Source organism: Equus caballus, chromosome 1 (genome assembly GCF_041296265.1).
Source record: "Equus caballus isolate H_3958 breed thoroughbred chromosome 1, TB-T2T, whole genome shotgun sequence".
NCBI classification, from domain to species: domain Eukaryota; kingdom Metazoa; phylum Chordata; class Mammalia; order Perissodactyla; family Equidae; genus Equus; species Equus caballus.
The window spans coordinates 49737620-49758173 of record NC_091684.1 but is presented as its reverse complement, the minus strand read 5'-3'; the positions used below and the strand labels follow the sequence as shown (position 1 = coordinate 49758173).

The 20554-nt window shown below is 37.3% G+C and overlaps 1 protein-coding gene across 12 annotated transcripts in view; it reads right to left on the bottom strand.

Annotated features, from left to right (window-relative positions):
• Window positions 1-18633, bottom strand: part of PHYHIPL (phytanoyl-CoA 2-hydroxylase interacting protein like) — a 65341-nt gene extending 46708 nt beyond the window's left edge. For 5 of the 12 annotated variants that reach the window (XM_070262875.1, XM_070262877.1, XM_070262855.1 and 2 more), the window contains exons 1-3: window positions 12871-13043; window positions 7422-7499; window positions 566-625 (exon numbers count right to left, since the gene is read on the bottom strand). Coding sequence is in view for 1 of the 12 variants with exons in the window: in XM_023643534.2 (XP_023499302.1) it covers window positions 18076-18181 (106 nt within the window). In the remaining 11 variants the exon portion in view is untranslated. Of the gene's footprint in view, window positions 1-565; window positions 626-7421; window positions 7500-12870; window positions 13143-18075 lie in introns of those variants that run through there. The other 7 variants (XM_070262866.1, XM_070262883.1, XM_070262894.1 and 4 more) reach the window with 7 other exon arrangements.
• Between the last annotated feature and the right edge of the window lie 1921 nt (window positions 18634-20554).

Below are 20554 nucleotides of genomic sequence, written 5' to 3'. Positions count from 1 at the left end.
CTCAAAAACCCAGCCTTAGCACAACTTGAAAAAGTTACCCCAAAACTATATTAAAATAGAAGGTTTGTGCTTAAAGACAAAGAATCCGCCAAAAAAACCAAACACTAAGTGCAAAAGACTATGTCTTATTTAGGCTAGCATTCAATAAATACCCTGGTAAACATTAACATTAGTAGGTTCAAAGCGAAAAGAAAATCTTGGAAATAAATGTCCAGTACAGAAAGCCTTAGAAATAGTTTTGGTAAAGATTTTAGTTTTTCTTTAAGCTCTAGTATCATTATCTTTCTGCTAATTTGAGTTCCAATAGTTCATTTATTTCATGCACTGCAGACTATGTTGACAAGGAGGGAAAAATTAATCCAGTGTATTTCCACAGTAAACAAGAAAATCATATGCTTAATTCTCTTTCAAGCAGAACAAGGGGAAGAAATCTATCAGAGCTCAGGTCAATATTATTTCTTCCATGTTAACTGCCTCAAATAACCACATCCAAGCCAAATTTAGTTATATCAAAAGTAACTAATTTTCAAATGCTCCTTTTAGACATCACAAAAAAGATACATACCTGCATTCGGATTTACTCTGTTGAGCAGTTCAATAATTTGACATGGGTCTAAAAGATTGACTAGAAGATGAAGGAAGGAACATTTGATGAGGGAGAAATAGAAGCAACAGAACAACAGCTTGAAAACGACTACCAAATTTTCATCTTTATCCTCCAACTCTCTTCATATGAAACATAGATGGATATTTCTAACAGACTTCCGGACATTACCATGTAGGTATTCCACAGATACCTGAAACTTAACTTGTGCAGAAAAGATTTTTTATTTATTTATCACTTTTTTAATTGAGTTCATAATAGTTTACATCAATGTGAGATTTCAGTTGTACGTTATTTCTGGACTGTCACTACGTAAGTGCTCCCCTTTACTCCCTGTACCCACCCCCACAGCCCTTCTCCTAGTAACCACTGAACTGTTATTTTTTGTCCATGTGTTTGTTTATATTCCACATATGAGTGAAATTATCCTGTGTTTGTCTTTCTCAGTCTGGCTTATTTCGCTTAGCATACTTTCCTCCAGGTCCTTCCATGTTGTTGCAAATGGGATGAATTTGTCTTTTTTTCTGGCTGAGTAGTATTCTATTGTGTGTGTGTGTGTGTGTATATATATATATATATATATATATATATACACCACATCTTCTTTATCCAATCATCAGTTGAGGGCACTTGGATTGTTTCCATGTGTTGGCTATTGTGAACAGTGCTGCAACAAACATAGGGGTGCATATGTTACTTTGGATTGTTGATTTCAAATTGTTTGGGTAGATACCCAGTAGTGGCATAGCTGGGTTGGACAGTAGTCCTATTTTTAGATTTTTGAGGAATCTCCATACTGTTTTCCATAGTGGCTGCACCAGTTTGTATTCCTACCAGCAGTGTAAGAGGGTTCCCTTTTCTCCACACCCTCTCCAACATTTATTTTTAGTCTTAGTGATTATAGCCATTTTAACAGGTGTAAGGTGGTATCTTAGTGTACTTTTGATTTGCACTTCCCTGATGATTAGTGACGTTGAACATATTTTCATGTATTTATTGGTCATTTGTATATTTTCTTTGGAAAAATGTCTGTTCATAGCTTCTACCCATTTCTTGATCAGGTTTTTATTTTTATTGTTCAGTTGTGTGAGTTCCTTATATATTATGGAGATTAAACCCCTTGTCAGATATATGATTTGCAAATATTTTCTCCCAATTGGTGGGCTGACTCTTTGTTTTGATTCTAGTTTCTTTTGCATTGCAGAAGCTCTTTAGTCTGATGAACTTCCAGTTTATTTTTTCTTTTGTTTCCCTTGTCTGGGAAGACACGGTATTCGAAAAGATCCGTTTTAGTTCAATGTCAAAGAGTGTACTACCTATATTATCTTCCAGGATTTTATAGTTTCAGGACTTATCTTCAAGTCTTTGATCCATTTTGAGTTTATTTTTGTGTATGGTGTAAGATAATGGTCTACTTTCATTCTTTTGCATGTGTCTGTCCAGCTTTCCCAACACCATTTATTGAAGAGACTATCTTTTCTCCATTGTATGTTCTTGGCACCTTTGTGGAAGATTAGCTGTCCAGAGATGTGTGGTTTTATTTCCGGGCTTTCAGTTCTGTTCCACTGATCTGTGTGCCTGCTTTTTGTACCAGTACCATGCTGTTTTGATCACTATGGCTTCGTAGTACATTTTTAAGTCAGGGATTATGATACCTCTAGCTTTGTTCTTTTTTCTCAGGATTGCCTTAGCAATTCGGGGTCTTTGGTCGCCCCAAATGAATTTTAGGATTCTTTGTTCTATTTCTGTGAAGAATGTCACTGGGAATCTGATTGGGATTGCAATGAATCTGTAGATTGCTTTGGGTAGTATGGACATTTTAACTATGTTTATTCTTCCAATCCATATGCATGGAATCTCTTTCCATCTCTTTATGTCATCAATTTCTTTCAGTAATGTCTTATAGTTTTCATTATATCAGTCCTTCACCTCCTTGGTTAAATTTATTCCTGGTTACTTTATTCTTTTAGTTGCGATTGCAAACGAAATTGTATTCTTGAGCTCTCTTTCTGTAAGTTCGTTATTGGAGTATAGAAAAGCAACTGATTTTTGTAAGTTGATTTTGTACCCTGCAACTTTACTGGAGTTGTCGATTATTTCTATCAATTTTCCAATGGATTCTTTGGGGTTTTCTGTATATAAGATCATGTTGTCTGCAAACAGTGAGAGTTTCACTTCTTCGCTCCCTATTTGGATTCCTTTTATTCCTTTCTCTTGCCTAATTGCTCTGACCGAAACCTCCAGTGCTATGGTGGATAAGAGTGGTGATAGTGGGCATCCGTGTCTTGTTCCTGTTCTCAGGGGGATGGTGTTCAGTTTTTGCCCACTGAGTATGATGTTGGCTGTGGGTTTATCATATATGGCCCTTACTATGTTGAGGTAAGTTCCTTCTATCCCCATTTTGTTAAAGAGTTTTTATCATAAATGGCTGTTGGATCTTGTCAAATGCTTTCTGTGCATCTATTGAGAAGATCATGTGGTTTTTATTCCTCAATTTGTTGATGTGGTGTATCACGTTGATTGATTTGGAGATGTTGAACCATCCCTGTGTCCCTGGTCTGAATTCCACTTGATCATGATGTATGATCCTTTTGATATTTTGCTGAATTCGGGTTGCCAAAATTTTGTTAAGTATTTTTGCATCTACGTTCATCAGCGATATTGGCCTGTAGTTTCCCTTGGCCTGTTGTCCTTGTCAGGCTTTGGTATCAGAGTGATACTGGCCTCATAGAATGTGTTAGGAAGTGTTCCATCTTCCCTAATTTTGTGGAATAGCTTGAGAGGAATATGTATTAAATCCTCTCTGAAAGTTTGGTAGAATTCCCCAGGGAAGCCGTTTGGTCCTGGCGTTTTATTCTTTGGGACGCTTTTGATTACTGTTTCAATCTCTTTCCTTGTCATTGGTCTATTCAGATTGTCTGTTTCTTCTTGATTCAGCTTTGGGAAGTTGTAAGGGTCTAAGAATTTATCTATTTCCTCTAGATTATCCATTCTGTTGGCATATAATTTTTCATAGTATTCTCTTATAATCCATTGTATTTCTGTGGTGTCTGTTGTTATTTCTCCTCTTTCATTTCTGATTTTGTTTATCTGAGCTTTCTCTTTTTTTTTTTTTTTGAGGAAGATTAGCCCTGAGCTAACATCTGCTGCCAATCCTCCTCTTTTTGCTGAGGAAGACTGGCCCTGAGCTAACATCCGTGCCCATCTTCCTCTACTTCATTATTGGGACGCCTACCACAGCCTGGCTTGTCAAGTGGTGCCATGTCTGCACCTGGGATCCAAACTGGCGAATCCTGGGCCACCAAAGCAGAACATGCGCACTTAACTGCTGTGCCAGTGGGCCAGCCCCTCTCTTTTTTCTTTGTAAGTCTGGCTAGGGGTTTGTCAATTTTATTTATCTTCTCAAAGAACCAGCTCTTTGTTTCTTTGATCCTTTTTACTGCCTTTTTTGTTTCAACAGCATTTATTTCTGCTCTGATTTTTATTATTTCTTTCCTTCTGCTGACTTTGGGCTTTGTTTATTCTTCTTTTTGTTATTCAGTCAGGTGTAATTTGAGATTGCTTATTTGGGGTTTTTCTTGTTTGCTATGTATTGTGATGAATTTCCCTTTTAATATGGGTTTTGCTGTGTCCCATGTGAGTTGGTATGGTATGTTATCATTTTCATTTGTCTCCAGATATTTTTTTATTTCTCCTTTAATTTCTTCAATGATCCATTGCTTGTTCAATAGCATATAATTTAGTCTCCACATCTTTGTCCCTTTCTCAGCTTTTTTCTTATAATTAATTTCTAGCTTTATAGCATTATGATAGGAAAAGATGCTTGTTATTATTTCAATTTTTAAAAATTTATTGAGGCTTGCCTTGTTTCCCAACATACGGGCTATCCTTGAGAATGTTCCATGCGCACTTGAGAAGAATGTGTATTCTGCTGTTTTTGGATGGAGTGTCCTATATATGTCTATTAAGTCCAACTGCTTTAGCTTTTCATTTAATTCCACTGGTTCCTTGTTGATTTTCTGTCTGGATGATCCATCTATTGATGTGAGTGGAGTGTTGATGTCCCCTACTATTATTGTGTTATTTTTAATATCTTCTTTTAGGTTTGTTAATTGTTGCTTTATGAACTTTGGTGCTCCTCTGTTGGGTGCATAGGTATTTATAAGTGTTATTTCTTCTTGAAGGAGTGTCCCTTTGATCGTTATATACTGCCTCTCTTTGTCTCTCTTTACCTGTCTTATCTTGAAGTCTACTGTATCTGATATAGGTATTGTGACACCTGCTTTCTTTTGTTTGCCATTAGCTTGGAGTATCGTCTTCTACCCCTTCGCTCCGAGCCTGTGTTTGTCATTGAAGCTGAGATCTGTTTCCTGGAGGAACATATTGTTAGGTCTTGTTCTTTAATCCATCTTGCCACTCTGTTTCTTTTTATTGGAGAATTCAATCCATTTACATTTAGGGTAATTATTGACGTATGAGGGCGTAATGCTGTCATTTTCTCACTCATTTTCTGGTTTTCCTGCATTTCCTTTGTTTCTTGTCTTGTGTGTTTTGGTCTACCCATTCAATTATGTAGTTTTTTATGATGTGTTTCTTTGTTTTCTCCTTATTTATTATTTGTGTCTCTGTTCTACTTGTTTGTTTAGTGGTTACCTTGAGTTTGTATTCAGAATCTTGTGTATAAGATAGCCCATTTTCTGGTGGCCTCTCATTTCCTTAGTCTAAACTAAGTCCCTTTCCTCCTCCCCTCCTAAGTTGTTTTTCTCATATCTTATTCCATCTTGTTTTGTGAGTCTGTGGTTAAAATGACAGGATTATCTTTGTTTTTGATGTTTTTCTTCCCTTTAGCCTAATGCTATAGTTGGGTATTTGCTATCCTATTCTAATTCTGTCTATCTATTTATCTCCTTACTCTGTGTTTTGTGACCCCTTTCCCCCTCTTTTCCTTTTTTCAGGTATGAGGGCCTTCTTGAGGATTTCTTTTGTGTGGGGGTGTCTCATAGCTACGAAGTCCCTTATCTTTAGTTTGTCTGGGAAAGTTTTAATTTCTCCCTCATATCTGAAGGATATTTTTCCTGGATAGAGTATTCTTGGCTGAAGAATTCTGTCTTTTAAATATTTGAATATATCATTCCATTCTCTCATAGCTTGTGAGGTTTCTGCAGAGAAATCCGCTGAAAGCCTGACAGGGGTTCCCTTGTAGGTTATTTTCTTGTGCCTTGCTGCCCTTAGTATTCTTTCTTTGTCCTTCATTTTTGCCAGTTTTACTACTATATGCCTTGCAGTAGGTATTTTTATATTGAGAAATCTAGGAGATATGGAAGCCTCTTCTACACAGATTTTCCTCTCTTTCCCTAGGTTTGGGAAGTTTTCTGCTATTATTTCTTTGAACATGCTTTCTGCTCCATTCTTCTTCTCTTCTCCTTCTTGAATATCCATAATTCTTATGTTGCATTTCCTCATTGAGTCAGATATTTCTCAGAGACTTTCTTCATTTCTTTTTAGTCTTAGTTCTATCTCTTCGTCTGTCTGGAGTATTTCAACATGTCTATCTTTGATTATGCTGACATACTCCTCTGTGATGTCCACTCGAGCATTCAGGGAATCCATATTTTGTTTTATCTCTTCCATTGTGTCTTTCATCTCTAATATTTCTGATCGATTCTTCTCTATAGTTTCAATCTCTTTTGTGAAGTAGCTCCTGACTCGCTGAATTCTTTCTTTATATTCTCTTTTACCTCATTGAGTTTTTTGATGATAGCTATTTTGAATTCAGTCATTTAGATTACATATTTCTGTGTCCTCAGGACTGAATTCTGGGTGCTTGTGATTTTCTCTCTGGTCTGGAGATTTGATGTAGTGTCTGATATTGTTAGAGGAGGTGGGTCACGTCTTTCACATTCTGATATTATTTGGTTGCAGTTACCACCTTTCGCCACTGGGTGGAGGTCAAGAGCCAAATATTCTGAGCCCTCTGCTTTCAGCTTTAATCCTAGAGGCTGGAGCCACGCTGAGCAGGTCGGGGATGGGGCGATTTCTCCTGCACGCTCTCTGGGCTTTCTCATTCTTGCTGTCTGGTCTCCTGGGGTGTTGGCTTGATGAGGTCACTCCCCCCCCACCCCCACCCCGTGAAAGCTTTTGCCCCGTTAGAGCAAAAGGGCTTCCCTCTAGGCTGCAAGGGCCCCAGGGAGTCCTTGTTCACGCGAACTAGTGTTCCCTCCCGCTTCTCCTTTCCTCATGGATCCTCCTGTGGTTGCAATCGCAGTCTTTAGGGGAAGGAGCAAAGTTCTCTTGCACCCCATTCCAGCTCCTCTGAAGGGGGCTCCAGCCTCTCTGTCCTCCATTGTGTGGCTGTGTGTCTCTCTGACGTTTTTGTGCTGTGTTAGGGTGTCCTCGGAGTATGGATGCCCCTTTTCATTGTATGTTGGACGTGAGAGAGTCCTGGGCAAGTTCACTCTGCCATGATGCTGACGTCACCCAGAAAAGATTTTAATAGTTGGTTGTCAAGGCTACTGCTTCACTTCCCTCCAACCAACGACTACTTTATTTATTGGTGTTTCCCAATCTAGCAAATTTAGCTATCACCAACTTCTTTTTCATATCTCACACTTCTACTTTAATCATGAAGTCAACAGATTTTTACTTCATAAATGTTCAATTCCACTCCTAATTTTTCATCTACCTTGTCATAACAGTCCTATTATCTCTAATTGCCTTATAAGTGGTTAAACTCCTGAGCTCATTGTCCCAGTTCATTCCACAAATGGATGCTGGGGTACTATTTCTTAAAACCAAATACGTAATATCTCTTCCTTACCTAAGAACTTCTTTGGTCATGCTACCTAGAGCAGTGGTTGTCCAAGTGTGGTCTCAGTATCACCAACATCAGCATCACCTGGAAATTTGTTAGAAATGCAAATTCTTGGGCTCTGACCCAGATCTAATGAATCAGAAACTCTAAAGGTAGGGTCCAGCAATGTGTGTTTCAACAAGCCCTCCAGGTGATAAATTTTGAGAGCCAATGATTTAAATTGGTTCTGACTAACAATTTAATTTTTTTAATACAGAGATCTAATGATCCCTTAATAGGGGTTCAGCAAACATTATCATTTAACTTCCCTTCTAATTATTTTTAAACTATTTTTAAAACTGTAATACAAATAGCATACATTAAATTGTGCTATAAGTATTATGTGGTTTAGTATAAACATCAAAATAAAACTTAGCCTGCTACCTCAGTGCACAAAATGGCACAATGTATAAAAAAGTTATGGTTCTGGTCACGTTTCATGTTTGTTTGTTTTTTTAACTCAAGTCAGTAAGTATTTGTAAAATTTTACAAACACATATTATGTACTTGCATGCAGTGTTCAATTAGTTACAGACAAGGCTCAGGTGCATTTGTTTGGGCCTCAGCTCATCAGAACAAATTAAAGAGAAGGGCTTACTATGAGTTTTGTGTACTTCTCTAATTATATTTGTGATGAAGTTATTCTAAGTTTGGTATAGAGTTATACTTTTTTTAGTATAGGTAATGAAACAATTACCTATAAAACTAGAAATGGATCCCTATTTAAAAGCAGGAATGTTAAATGGATGTTAACATGGATGTATTGACACTGATTTGGCTCAAGATATCTCAAAGTCTTACTATTAATTAGTACCAGTTGATTTTTCAGCTAATATTGACCACACTGGCAACTATATTCAAAATGAAATAAATGTGCTAGAAGCTTTCATTAAAGGTAAATACAATGCTAAATTTCAATGACAGTCATCTGTCAGTAGAATTTACATTGCAGTGATAAAAACTGAAGTTCACTGGGTTTCGTACAACAAGACTTTGCAAATAATGATATGGTCCCTAACAAATTCCATAATTTTGGAAAAAAAAAAAACTGTGCCTGAAGTTAGCATAAATCTGGCAATTAGAAAGTGCTCAGAACAAAGTCACCATGTCACCAAGAACAAAAGCATACACAACTGGAAAAACAGTTTATTAAATCCTGCATTTCTGACGTTGCAATAAATATGTTAAATTAGTAAACTGTTAACAAAAAATTGAAACAAAGCATTGGTACATATCTGAAAATGCAGAGAATACAAAACTATTCACCACATATACTTGATTAATTCAAATGTTTGGATTATGTGAAATCTTTCCAATTTAACTGGATGAGAATATGAATGTAGCAGATCTCTCCATTTACTTTTGCAGAAGTTTTTCAAACAGGTAAATCCAAGGATGGTAAAACAACATACAATGGAAAAGAAAATTTTAATGTCTAAATCAGTTTTTAATATACAACTAAACTGTCAGAAATGTTCGGACAAATATATTAAGGGAAATAGACAAAATTAAAAAATCTCAGGAGTGGTAGCTCCCATAAAGGCTGTTGACAGCTTTCATTGAATAGTAATTGTTTACTAAAAAGGATTGGATATTAAGATATTTCAAAATAGTTTTGGATAATCACATGTAGACTATTGATTAAATTGAAGGGTTTTTTTTTTCTAAGCTAACTGTAATGTTATGGATAGAAAATTTCAAAATTGATTTTTCATACCAAACTTAGGTAGGTGTCCTGAAGCAAGAAATAAATATTTCAAAAGAAAAAAGAAATACTTTATAAATTAAAAACCCTTTTGATAAACATCTTTCAAATATAAATAAGGGGCAAACTAATTTGATTATCCAGCTCTTTAATAAGCTGAAGAAATTCAATCTGACAAAATAGTCATGATGTTACCAAGCTTATAAATGCAGATAAATTGTCAGTAATGAAATTGACCCTTAGAGTTAAGATTTATCAGGCAAGTAAAATAAATTCAAGTGTTCTGAAATTTTAACAAAGGTTTGAGCGTACTTTTTAATGTTATCAATGAATATCTCATGATATTACAAGATACATTATTTTCACACAGAACAAGGAAAAAATGAACTGACTGATGAATCAGTTGTACCACCTCACTCCAAAAGGAACACTTACTCTTCGACTCAACTTTGGAAAAAGAAAATCTTACCATTTCTCTTTAAGTCTGGATCAATTTATTTGAAGAGTTTCCTGAGAAGGCAAAATGAGTTTAAAAACTACCATGCGCCACTAATTATCTGTATGAACCGGAATTTCCTAGGCACAATGCAATAAAAATAAAATACAGAAAAAAAGTGGATTTGAGTCTCTATATATAAAACAGCAACTGTCAAGCATAACTGCTAATTTTTTTTTTTTAAAAAGATTTTATTATTTCCTTTTCTCCCCAAAGCCCCCCGGTACATAGTTGTATATTCTTCGTTGTGGATTCTTCTAGTTGTGGTATGTGGGACGCTGCCTCAGCGTGACCTGATGAGCAGTGCCATGTCCGCGCCCAGGATTCGAACCAACGAAACACTGGGCCGCCAGCAGCGTAGCCTGCGAACTTAACCACTCGGCCACGGGGCCAGCCCCCATAACTGCTAATTTTAACTTCTCATTATACCCTTTGATTGACTTTATTTAAAAAACACTACAGGGGCTGGCCCTGTGGCTGAGTGGTTAAGTTCGCGGCGCTCTGCTGCAGGCTGCCCAGTGTTTCCTTGGTTCGAATCCTGGGGGCGGACATGGCACTGTTCATCAAACCACGCTGAGGCGGCGTCCCACATGCCACAACTACAAGGACCCACAACGAAGAATATACAACTGTGTACTGGGGGGCTTTGGGGAGAAAAAGTAAAAAATAAAATCTTAAAAAAAAAAAACTCTACAAGTTTAAAATTACAGGATAAATGTACACTAATAAAATGCTACTTTTATTTTTTAGAGTTCTGCAAAATGCTGGTGTGGTTTTTTTTTAGAGTCTCTACAAATTAGAAAGTTTGTAATCTACTAACAAGATTTCAGAATAAATAAATCCAACTCCTAATCATGGCATAATCTAGGTAGCCCTAGCTTTCAGCTTCTTTTTGCACAAAGATCACTTCTTATCTTCAGCAATACCAAATGCTATATATTCCTAGAACATACATGATTTTATGCCTTTATATATGTCCTTAGCTCTGCCGGAAACGCCCTTATCTCACTTCTCCTGGTAAATTTTTATTTTACTTTTAATACCCAGAAAAAAATGTTGCTTCCCTCTGTGAAGCCATCTGAGAGACTCAAGACAAAATTAACCACTTTCTTTTCTATACTCTATTATAGTACTTATCACATATTATATTTATCTATTTAAATATATTGTCTACCTAAATGCCAGCGAATCCTTTAAATGTAGGATCCAAGTTATATTCATTCTTGGATTCTTTTTTTTTCCTATTCTTCTAAAGTTGGAATACATGTACAAATAAATAGTAAAAATACCAGCAAGTAAAAGAACAAAAAGAAACAAAGTGAGAATATTAACTAGTTAAGTTTAGTACCTAAAAATTAATCATTGAATAAGAATAAAATGAAACTGTCCTCTAGTTAGTATACTCAAGTGTGGCCTGCAAACTATTTACTAATCTGTGATGAGATAAATATAAAAATTAGAATTAAGCTTTTAGAAACTTCATAGGAATTTTACTGATTTTTATTTCTGTTGAATCTTTCTGGATCTTTTAAATTTCATTTTTCTAATAATTCATTTTTATTACTTTTTTTATAAAGTATCAGTCAGTGATAAATTACATATTGCAAAAAACATACAGATAGATTGAGAAACAGTACATTAGGCTATGGAAGATAGAAGATGAGCAAGACTTTAACTCTTCTTCAATGAGAATTTGTTTTAAAGGAAGAATACGTTATATATACAAATTCCTGTAATATTTACTGATATAACTGTCCATATTTCTCAAAGTTCACATCATCATCTTGGACACTTTAAAACATTATCTATTAATAGAAGTGTAAGCATACCTGGAAATACTCATGCACAACTAGCATTTCTTTCTAAAGTTATTTATATGAAGACTAGATTTCAAGCTAAAATTAGGACTTCTTTGTCTCACTGCCCATCAGACACAATGGCACAGACAGCTACCCAGCTTTAACTGACTCCACACAGAGCTGGCCTATTGCCTGGTAAGGTTTTTCAGCTTTCTCCAGCTCTCTGCCTGACCCACATAATATCAAAACTCTGGTAATATATAAAAACAAAATGATGATACAATTTTTTTCAGAAACTCTTCTTCAATATTTTTATTCCTATCAAGAGAAATTAATTTATTTTCTCAATCTGTACATAAGGAGTTAGCAAACTTTTTCCATAAAGGACCAGATAATAAGTATTTTAAGGTTTGTGGGCTATGTGGTCTGCTGTCATGGCTACTCAACTCTGCCATTGTAGCAAGAAAGTAACCACAGACTATGTATAAACTAATGGGCATGGCCGTGTTCCAATAAAATTTTACTTACAAAACCTGGCAGCAGATTTTCGGATTTGGCCCAAGGACTGTAACTTGCTGATCCCTATTCTACATCACAGATTTAACTCTAAAATGAAATCATTAAGAACCTATCACATAGTAGATGCTCAAAAACTGTCATTCTTGTTTCCATTTATTATCAGCTTTTAAAATTTTAAAGACTGAGAGATTCACCAACACGTAGACTTACAGAAGATGAGACACTATTTTTCAAGAAAATCAAAGTAACACGATTTCTGTGAGAGAGGGAAGTGCCCCTGGAAAGGGTTTAGGCCATATTTGGATGTCTAATGAGACCTAAAATGTGAGATGTAAAAGACTGTCATCATGATGTCTAAGTATTATTTCCTTTCTCCTTTTTTTTCTTTCCTGTCAATGAGTCTTATGATTTCCCACAATTAAACTCCTAAAGTTACTCCTGATCATTTTCCATTTTATTTGAAAATTCAATTAATCACAAATTCTTGGTAATTATTCTTGGATTTCTTTTGCCACTCACTATCCTTCCATAGAGAGAACGTGCTGATGCTGCTATCTAGTTCTCCTACTAAGACTCAACTCTTCCATACACTTCTGCTAGAAGTCTTTCCCAAATACTGATTTTACTTCTCAAATGTATGTGTATAAAATATAGCCTGCTTAATAAGACAGTCTACTGTCTAGTAAAAATAAAATATTTTATATTAAACAGTTAAAGAATGAGGCAAATGCTTTGGAGTACTAAAAACAAAATCTAAATAATTAATAAACAATCAAAAGATTCTTACAGAGAAATTTAACAGAAATTGAAAACAAACCAAAGAAAGAGGCAAAGCTTAAATTATTCATCTACTAAGGGCAGAGAAGGAAAATCAGAAACTAGAAAGATTATACTTACTGCAGTAACTGATGCAGCTGCTGTTATTACCAAAGCCCAGGATAAAACATAAAAGTAATCAGGAAACTATACACACATAACTTAAAGGAAAAATCAAGACTGGGCCTAAATGCCGGGGCAATATCAGTAGTCATAAGCCAAGTGACTTGAAAGTTGTCTAGATAGGGTTCTATAGAGGGAATTTCTGACTGGCTTACCTAGGCAACAAAGCAAGTTGCCCGTGTTACTACTTATGACACATCAGTCATTCTACCACTGGAGGGAGTCTGGTCACATATCCTTTGATGTGACTTACTCTAATAACTTCCTAGTCTTCTCTGGGAATGAAGTAGACTCCCTACCAAGAATATGAATTGGTTTAACATGATCTGATGGTTTTCAAGATTTTTGTTTGTTTCCTTTGGCTTAATTTTGTTTTTGTTTTGTTTCATACTAATAAAAGTTTACAGCATCTCTATAGTCATATTTGGGTCAAAGAAATTAATTGAGAGGTCACATATGCTAGTATGGATCTATCCTTAGAAAAAAGATCATAAAGAAAAAAATGTTAAATCAAGAAGAGAGAAGGGCTCTGATGTAAATACCTACCCAAAGCAGGTATCAAGGTCATAAGGAACATGAAATGCAGCAAATAGTAGGTTTGAAGTAGAAGCTAAAAAGAGCTTTTAGGATTAAGGCTGACAAGGATACTACTGATTCAGAAAACCACAAGCAATGAATAGAGCACTGTAACTGTGATTTTAAAATTTACTGTTCTTTTAAAATTCAGTTCTTTTAAATTTAGTTTCTACTGACTACTCATGATGCTGAAGTGACAAAAGATGGATTTGCTAAGCAAAAAAACAACTGAAATGAAAAACAGCAAAGATCTAAACATTGGTCAAAAAAAAGTTCAACTCAAGAAGGTATGTGGAGAATAATATTCCATTTACAATAATAATTATTATTCCGTACTTTTTGTCAAGAATTGTGAGAAATGCTATATAAGCAATACTTCATTTAATTATTTTCACAATCCTACAGGATTGATATGATTGTACCCATTTTACATGAGAAAGCTTGATACTAAGAAAAGTTAAGTAATTTGCCTAAGGTAACAACATAATCTATCAAGTCAATATTGTGTCAGAGGTCTGTCTGATTCTAAAATGGTATTACCAATATGCTATATGCATGTCAGTGAGACTGAACAATAACTACCTTACATTATTGTACTATTAAAGGTAATAGTTAGGGGTACTCCTCCTAGATGTCTGTTTCAGAAAATATCTTTAAGGATTATCTAATACAGCACTGTGTTACTAAGCATTTCTGTGTTACTTTATGTTTCCAAAGTTAAAATTTGTTTAATTCATATGTCAATAAGCATAAAGAAGGAAGTCTCAACTTATTTATAATTTAAATAGATATGATAAAGTCTGAATTTGAAGCAATTTATCTTTTTAAATGTGTAAAAAAGAGAAAACCTTTTTTCTTTTCCTCCACAAAACCATTGTTAGAGACAAAAAGAGGGAAATCTGTTAGCTTCTGTCTGTGCAATTTCTTTAAAATGCGTTCCCTTGCTGATTAGCATCATAAACTCCATAAACTGTATCTAGGCAGTCATAAAATGCCCTAATCATGGAAATAATACTTGTTAAAACTTGGAAGCGCTGGAAGTGGATTTAAGTGCTCTACAACAAATTAATATTGTATTTCCTTCCTCACTATTACAACAAGAGGGCAGGGAACTTGGATGCAGGTTAAGCAACACATAGATAAGGCCTTCCTTTTCAGCAAGAAAAGAAACCTTCAATATATTTATACGCAAGATAAAAAAGATGAAAAGAAGTAGAAGTAATATAGAATTCCATGTGTGGGGTTGGGGGTCATTTTGTCTCCTCACAGATCAGTTAGGGTCTGAAGTACATATGTGAAGAAACAAACTGGAAATGGGTTCCCATATTATTAATGATTCCAGAGGAGAAATTTTTATCCTTCAACTTTTTTGAAAAGCTACAATTAAAGCACATCATATATGCAACTTGAGAATACTTCAGCACAGCAGAGATGAAGGAACAGAAACACTCTTCTACTTGCAGTAGAGATTATAGAAACTATTAGATCTACAGCATATCTTCAGAGGCTTCCTAACAGAAGTCTATCCAGAATCCTCATTTTGAACTACAAGTAACATCTAGGCAGGGACCATGTACTAGGAACCAAAGCACACATGCCTAGGATAAAAGCACACATGAGATAATGTGTGTGTGTACCTCTTGCTTATTTAAAAGGTCCAATTATATGACCATTGGACTCTGTTCCATATTCGTCAGGGATTATCAAATACTTTGAGAAACTACAAAAAAAAAGAAACACTGTGAATTGTTGCTAATAAAGGAAACAGATTAATTTACAAGAATATAGGCAAGCAACAGACAGAAAAAAAAACATAAAAGAGGAGAGCCAAGGAAACAAGACATGCAGTTACTTGCATCAACAGCTACAGCTTTTAGTTGATGCAATCTGTAAAACACCATAAAACTAAAAACATCTATAAGTGGAGAGAGTAAAAGGAAATGTATATTTAACAATCATATTACAGTTTCTCCTATTCTATTTTATTCCACTTCCAAGGAATTAATGTTGGTCTCATTTTTTTCCCAACACCTGATTAATAGTGGAGTAAAATAACGTGAGAAAAGTAACGAGCAAACAAGACAAATGTAGTTCTATGATCATAAAATTATGAAAATATAGCACTTATTATGTACTTAAGCACATAACAGATCTTCTGCCACATCCTAATCTTTCTATGTTATATATTTACAGAAGCAAAATAATGAGATCCAAGAGGAAGTGAAAGGAAGAAAGCAAAGGGAGCAAATAGCATCTAACTGAAAATTTCTCAGTATAAAATTATGATAAATAAGGTCTAGTTGAGAAACTAAACGTAACATTTTGAAATTGTTCTGTAAAAACAACTATATTACCTCTTCTAAATTATTCCTGTGAAACCAACTTAACATTTTTGGAATTGACACGTAGAGTCACAAAATAAAGAGTTAAGCATTTAACAACTTCTCTACACAAGCTATTTCCAAATTTTTACACATCTTTTAAGAGTTAGCTCTTTGTATTTGTTGGTATAAGCTATTTTATAAACCGAAACCCTATTTAATTAATTTATGTTGAATCAACTAAAAGTCTGCAAGTAAGTAGTAATTTTCATAGATACTGCCAGCACACCCCCTCAAATTAAATGTTACATAATTTGCTCCTTTTGAAGGATTCATAATGTGAACTGAAACCACTAAAAAATATTACCAAAATAAAATAGCATACTCTAGGAGAAGAGAACATAGTAAATGAAGCATTAATTTTTGTGCTCTACATTATTAACTCTGTAAACTTCATAGAAAAGAAAAAGACCCTTCATTTTCCCTAATATTTTTGAAACATGTGGCAAATGCAATTTTAAGTATTAAGAATATTGGGTTCTGAGGAGCAACCATGAATTGCCTATTTCCAATAATTACAGTAATGAGCTTTTGATAAAACACTGAAGTAAATAAAAATGAAATCTACTTGTATTAGATTCTGGGTTTTCTGTCAAACCGATCTAGGAAAATCAAAATATTTACAACAGTCACATTACAAAAAGTCATTTCACGAAAGTATAAACTAAAACCCACAAGACTTCCTATGAGGTATATTAAAAATAATCTTTATAGTCTAACAATGAAAGCTTATATACGGAATACCAAAATGATGAATGTTTTTAGATATCATAAATATGTGCGCCTATTACTATGGTGAACAAAATTGTCTACGGATAAAGGAAATACAAGCAGAGTTTATTTTATTTTGCACGAGTATTTATTTATCCATACTACACCTGTTTCAGAAATTATTTAAAGTGGCTTTGGCTTCAAAGAGCAATTCTTCTATGTCCTAAATTTATTAATAAATAGAAATTCAGTGTTCGGTTGATCTAAACTGTATTGTACAGCAACGCCTAACCAAGTTATTACCATTTACATGACTTTGGAAACAAGACCTCTGCTCTCTATTTGGATTACATACTGATAAATTTTACGACCTTATTGTGAGTATATTAGTATCTCCACGTAACCTTGGCTAAGAAATGTTTTTAAATCATCGTCTTCATATCCAGTTAAACATTAATTTCATTTATAACCAAAAGTGTTCAGGGTCATCTTGACAACATGTAAATCGTTTTTCCTGTCAGATGTCCAATTTCACAATTATTTGGCCAATCAATTACTGATCAGATGACTGCTTTACAAATGAAGTTTTATCCCACATCACTGAAATGGCACTGACTCTCCAACTACTCCAACTAACACAGAAGCTCTTTAACTACCCATATTGCACACAGTCCTAGATTCTCTCTTTAACGCTCAGACCTGGGTTCAATCAATCTCCTTCTTTAGGAGACTGCCAACTTTAACAATAGAATAAGCCATATAATATCAAGACACAAGGGTGAGTACTCGCCACATATTCTGAATCACAGCGGATATATTAGACCACTTCCTCTACAGATTTTTGACAGTTTCTGAATCACAGCCCCAAACCACGGAGCGTGTGGCTGTCCTTGGTGCTGAAATGCACTCTTTTTTTTTTTTTTTTCCTGCCCCTTCACCGAAAAAACTGTCATCCCAATACCATTTTGAGAGGATCAAAAGACTTCCAAATTTGGGCGATGTGAAGACGGGAGGTTGAGAAAGGAACTGATAAGTTTCTGGGCAGAGAATGCTAAGTAGTGTGTGTGCGCGCGTGTGTGTCGGGGGCGGGGGTAGAAACATCCAGAGGGCATTTCCCCCTCGGTACCGGGAGACCCAGAAAAATCAGGACTGCGGCAAAGATCGGAAACGCCTGGTCCGGGGCAGGAGCCGCAGGCGGGAACGGCGCCCTCGCCGGGCAGGTCGGGCCCGGGCCAGACGGGCGAGGACGGCGGGGGGCACCGCGGCCGCGGACGACGGCGACTCTCCGCGCCAACGCGAGAGCCCCGGGGTCCTTTTGTTTCTGGGGTCTGGGGGAGGGAAGTTGGGCGGAGGGGAGCCCCCACCTGCATTTATTTGCACAGAGGGGACAACAAAAGACCCGGCCGCCCGGGCGGGCAGGGTCAGCGGAGCCGGAGCGGCCGCGGCGCCTGGGCGCGGGCTCGGCCCCTCTCCTCACGGTCCCGGCCGCTCTTACCGTCCCGGTCGCACAGCTGAATGGCCTCCAGGCTGAGGTTTTTGATCACCTCCTCACAGGGGCTGGTGGGGCTGTTGAGGGCACGATCCAGGCGCGGCACCTCCATTTTTCCAAGCCCCTTCTTAATCCCGCCTGCTTCGTATCCAGACTCTCTCGGAGGACTGGGTTGGGGAGAAGGGCGGGAAAGGGAAGGGGTGTGGCGGAGGTGGGGAGGAAGCCTGGGACGCGGCGCCGAGGCTGAGACTGAGCCGCCGGGCTAGAGAGCCGCGGCCGACGCGACGGCCGTGGCAGGAGCTCCGCGGCGCGTGCGGCTCTGAGAGACTGAGAGGAACCCGGCGCGAGGGCGGGGGGCGCGCGCTCCCGGCGGGGAGGGGACGCGGCGCGCGGGGAACGTGAGGGAGAAGGCGCGGCGCGCGCACGCGCGCGAGAGGACGCGCCCACCTGCCGGCGTGCGGCGCTGCCCATCCCCCGCCGTTCTGCGCGCACGCGCCCCCGGCTGCCCTCGCGCCGCCGTGCCTGCACCCCCCCTGCGTGTGGCGTCGGACGGCAGAACGCGCTGGAAGGGCGGGCGGCTGGGGTGCTGCGCGCTCGCCTTGCCCTCTCTCCTGGTGAGGGCGATTTGGCGCTTTTTCCTTCTCGCAGTGTCAGTCGGGGCCCAGGTTGGCACTGCGGCGTCTGCACCGGGAGGTGAGAGTGAGCAGGTTGGTTGTTTATCAGAGATTGGAAAAATAAGGGTCTAGACCCTTTGTATGGGGTTTTGGAGCCGGCGGGCTCCCTTCGACCCCGCAAGGTCCCGGGCTCCTCGCCGCCCACACCCTGCTTGCTCAGCCCGACGTTCCTCCGCTGTGTGAGAAATAAGCGGATTAACTGGGGAATGGCGGGGTCTAGTGACAGAATTTAGCCTTCCCGAAGGAGGAGCAAACATGGGAATTCAGAACTGCCAGAAAGGTGAGGGAATGAGACGCCAGCCAGCCTGCTGGAAAGGCAGCAAATGTGCTTCGGGGCGACAGCCACTAATCTCTCCGCCTTCGCAGCCTAGCGTCATTCATTCATTCATTCATTCATTCATTTAACTAAGTATTAAGTGCCTACTCTGTGCCAGGCTTTGTTCTGGGCGCCAGTGAAGGGGAAAAACAGTACGTGCCCTCATGGATGTGGAAGGAACTTTTTCCACAATGGAAAATGTGCTTTCTCAAGTTTCTCCAAACTTGTCTGCCCATTGTTGATAAGATTCTGCAATGCACTTAGTGGAGGTGCAGATGTTTTTAAAATAAAATATGGGTCACAGCCTGTTGATCTCTGATGCCATTCGCTTCTTTGGAATAGTTTTTAGTTTTGTTGCTGTCTCAGGATCAAAAATAGTGTCCCTCTCCCCTTTTCAATGTATATGCTTGTTCAAAATTAAAATTTCTTTTTATTGATTTTCCAATTTCAAATATAAGTGTTAACCAATAAAGTAACGATTTTCGTATAGGTTGCTATATGCTACCCTTTCTAATGGCATCCATTTAGCCATAGCATGGCTAAATCTGGTTAATCGAAGCCTCATAAAACAGAAGGACCAGCTTAAGGTAAACTAAGCCCATGAGAAAACTTGGCACAACTGCAAATTGATAAAAATCTGTAGAAGATAATTGGGTATCTTAAAGTGAAACGTCCTTATTAAGAACTTTGGTATTAATGAAGATGGATCTACTTCTTGTAGTTTGAGAGAATTCTTGTTCCAAGGTAGACGTGTCCCTAAGGAGAGGATAAATTATTACTTGTCAAGAAATGTTACAAGATGGCACTTATTGGTGAATTTCCTGTGTTCTAAAGCCTGGCTCTGGAGGACTAGAAATTAATATTGTCAGCCCAACCACAGTGGGTTCATCTTTCAGAGTAGTACCAAATTTACAAATCTCAAAAGGAACTGTGTAAACTAGATTACCAATTTGTTAATTTACACGTGAGAAATATAACGCATGCATATAATTAAAACTATAGCTCATACAAATATTTATTAAGCACCTGCTATGTGCAAGGACAATATGCTAGATGTTGGAAATTTTGACTTTAAATCTATCAGGAAAAACAGATATTGAGAAAGTAAAATTATGGTGAGTCTTATGAAAGAGGAAGTATGGGAGCTTGTGGAAGTGCATGCAGGGGTCTTAACCTAGTCAAGTTAGTTAGGAAAGCCTCTAAAAGGATTTTATTTAAAAGGAATGGGAAATTATTGAAAGGCTTTAAATGGGAAATTAGCATGATCAGCTTTGTGGCCCAGAATATTTATGTAATGGAAAAAGGGGGTAACGTTTTGAGAAATATTAATGTGACTTTCTAGATATATATTCAATCCAAGGCATCTTTCTGCTGAGGATTTAATTATTACATAAAAAATACAAAAGAAAGTGTTAATATTTGACTTTTGACGTTCAATATAGGATTTTTTTAGCAAGTTATTAGGCTTCAAATCAAGGCATTGTTAAGAGATAAA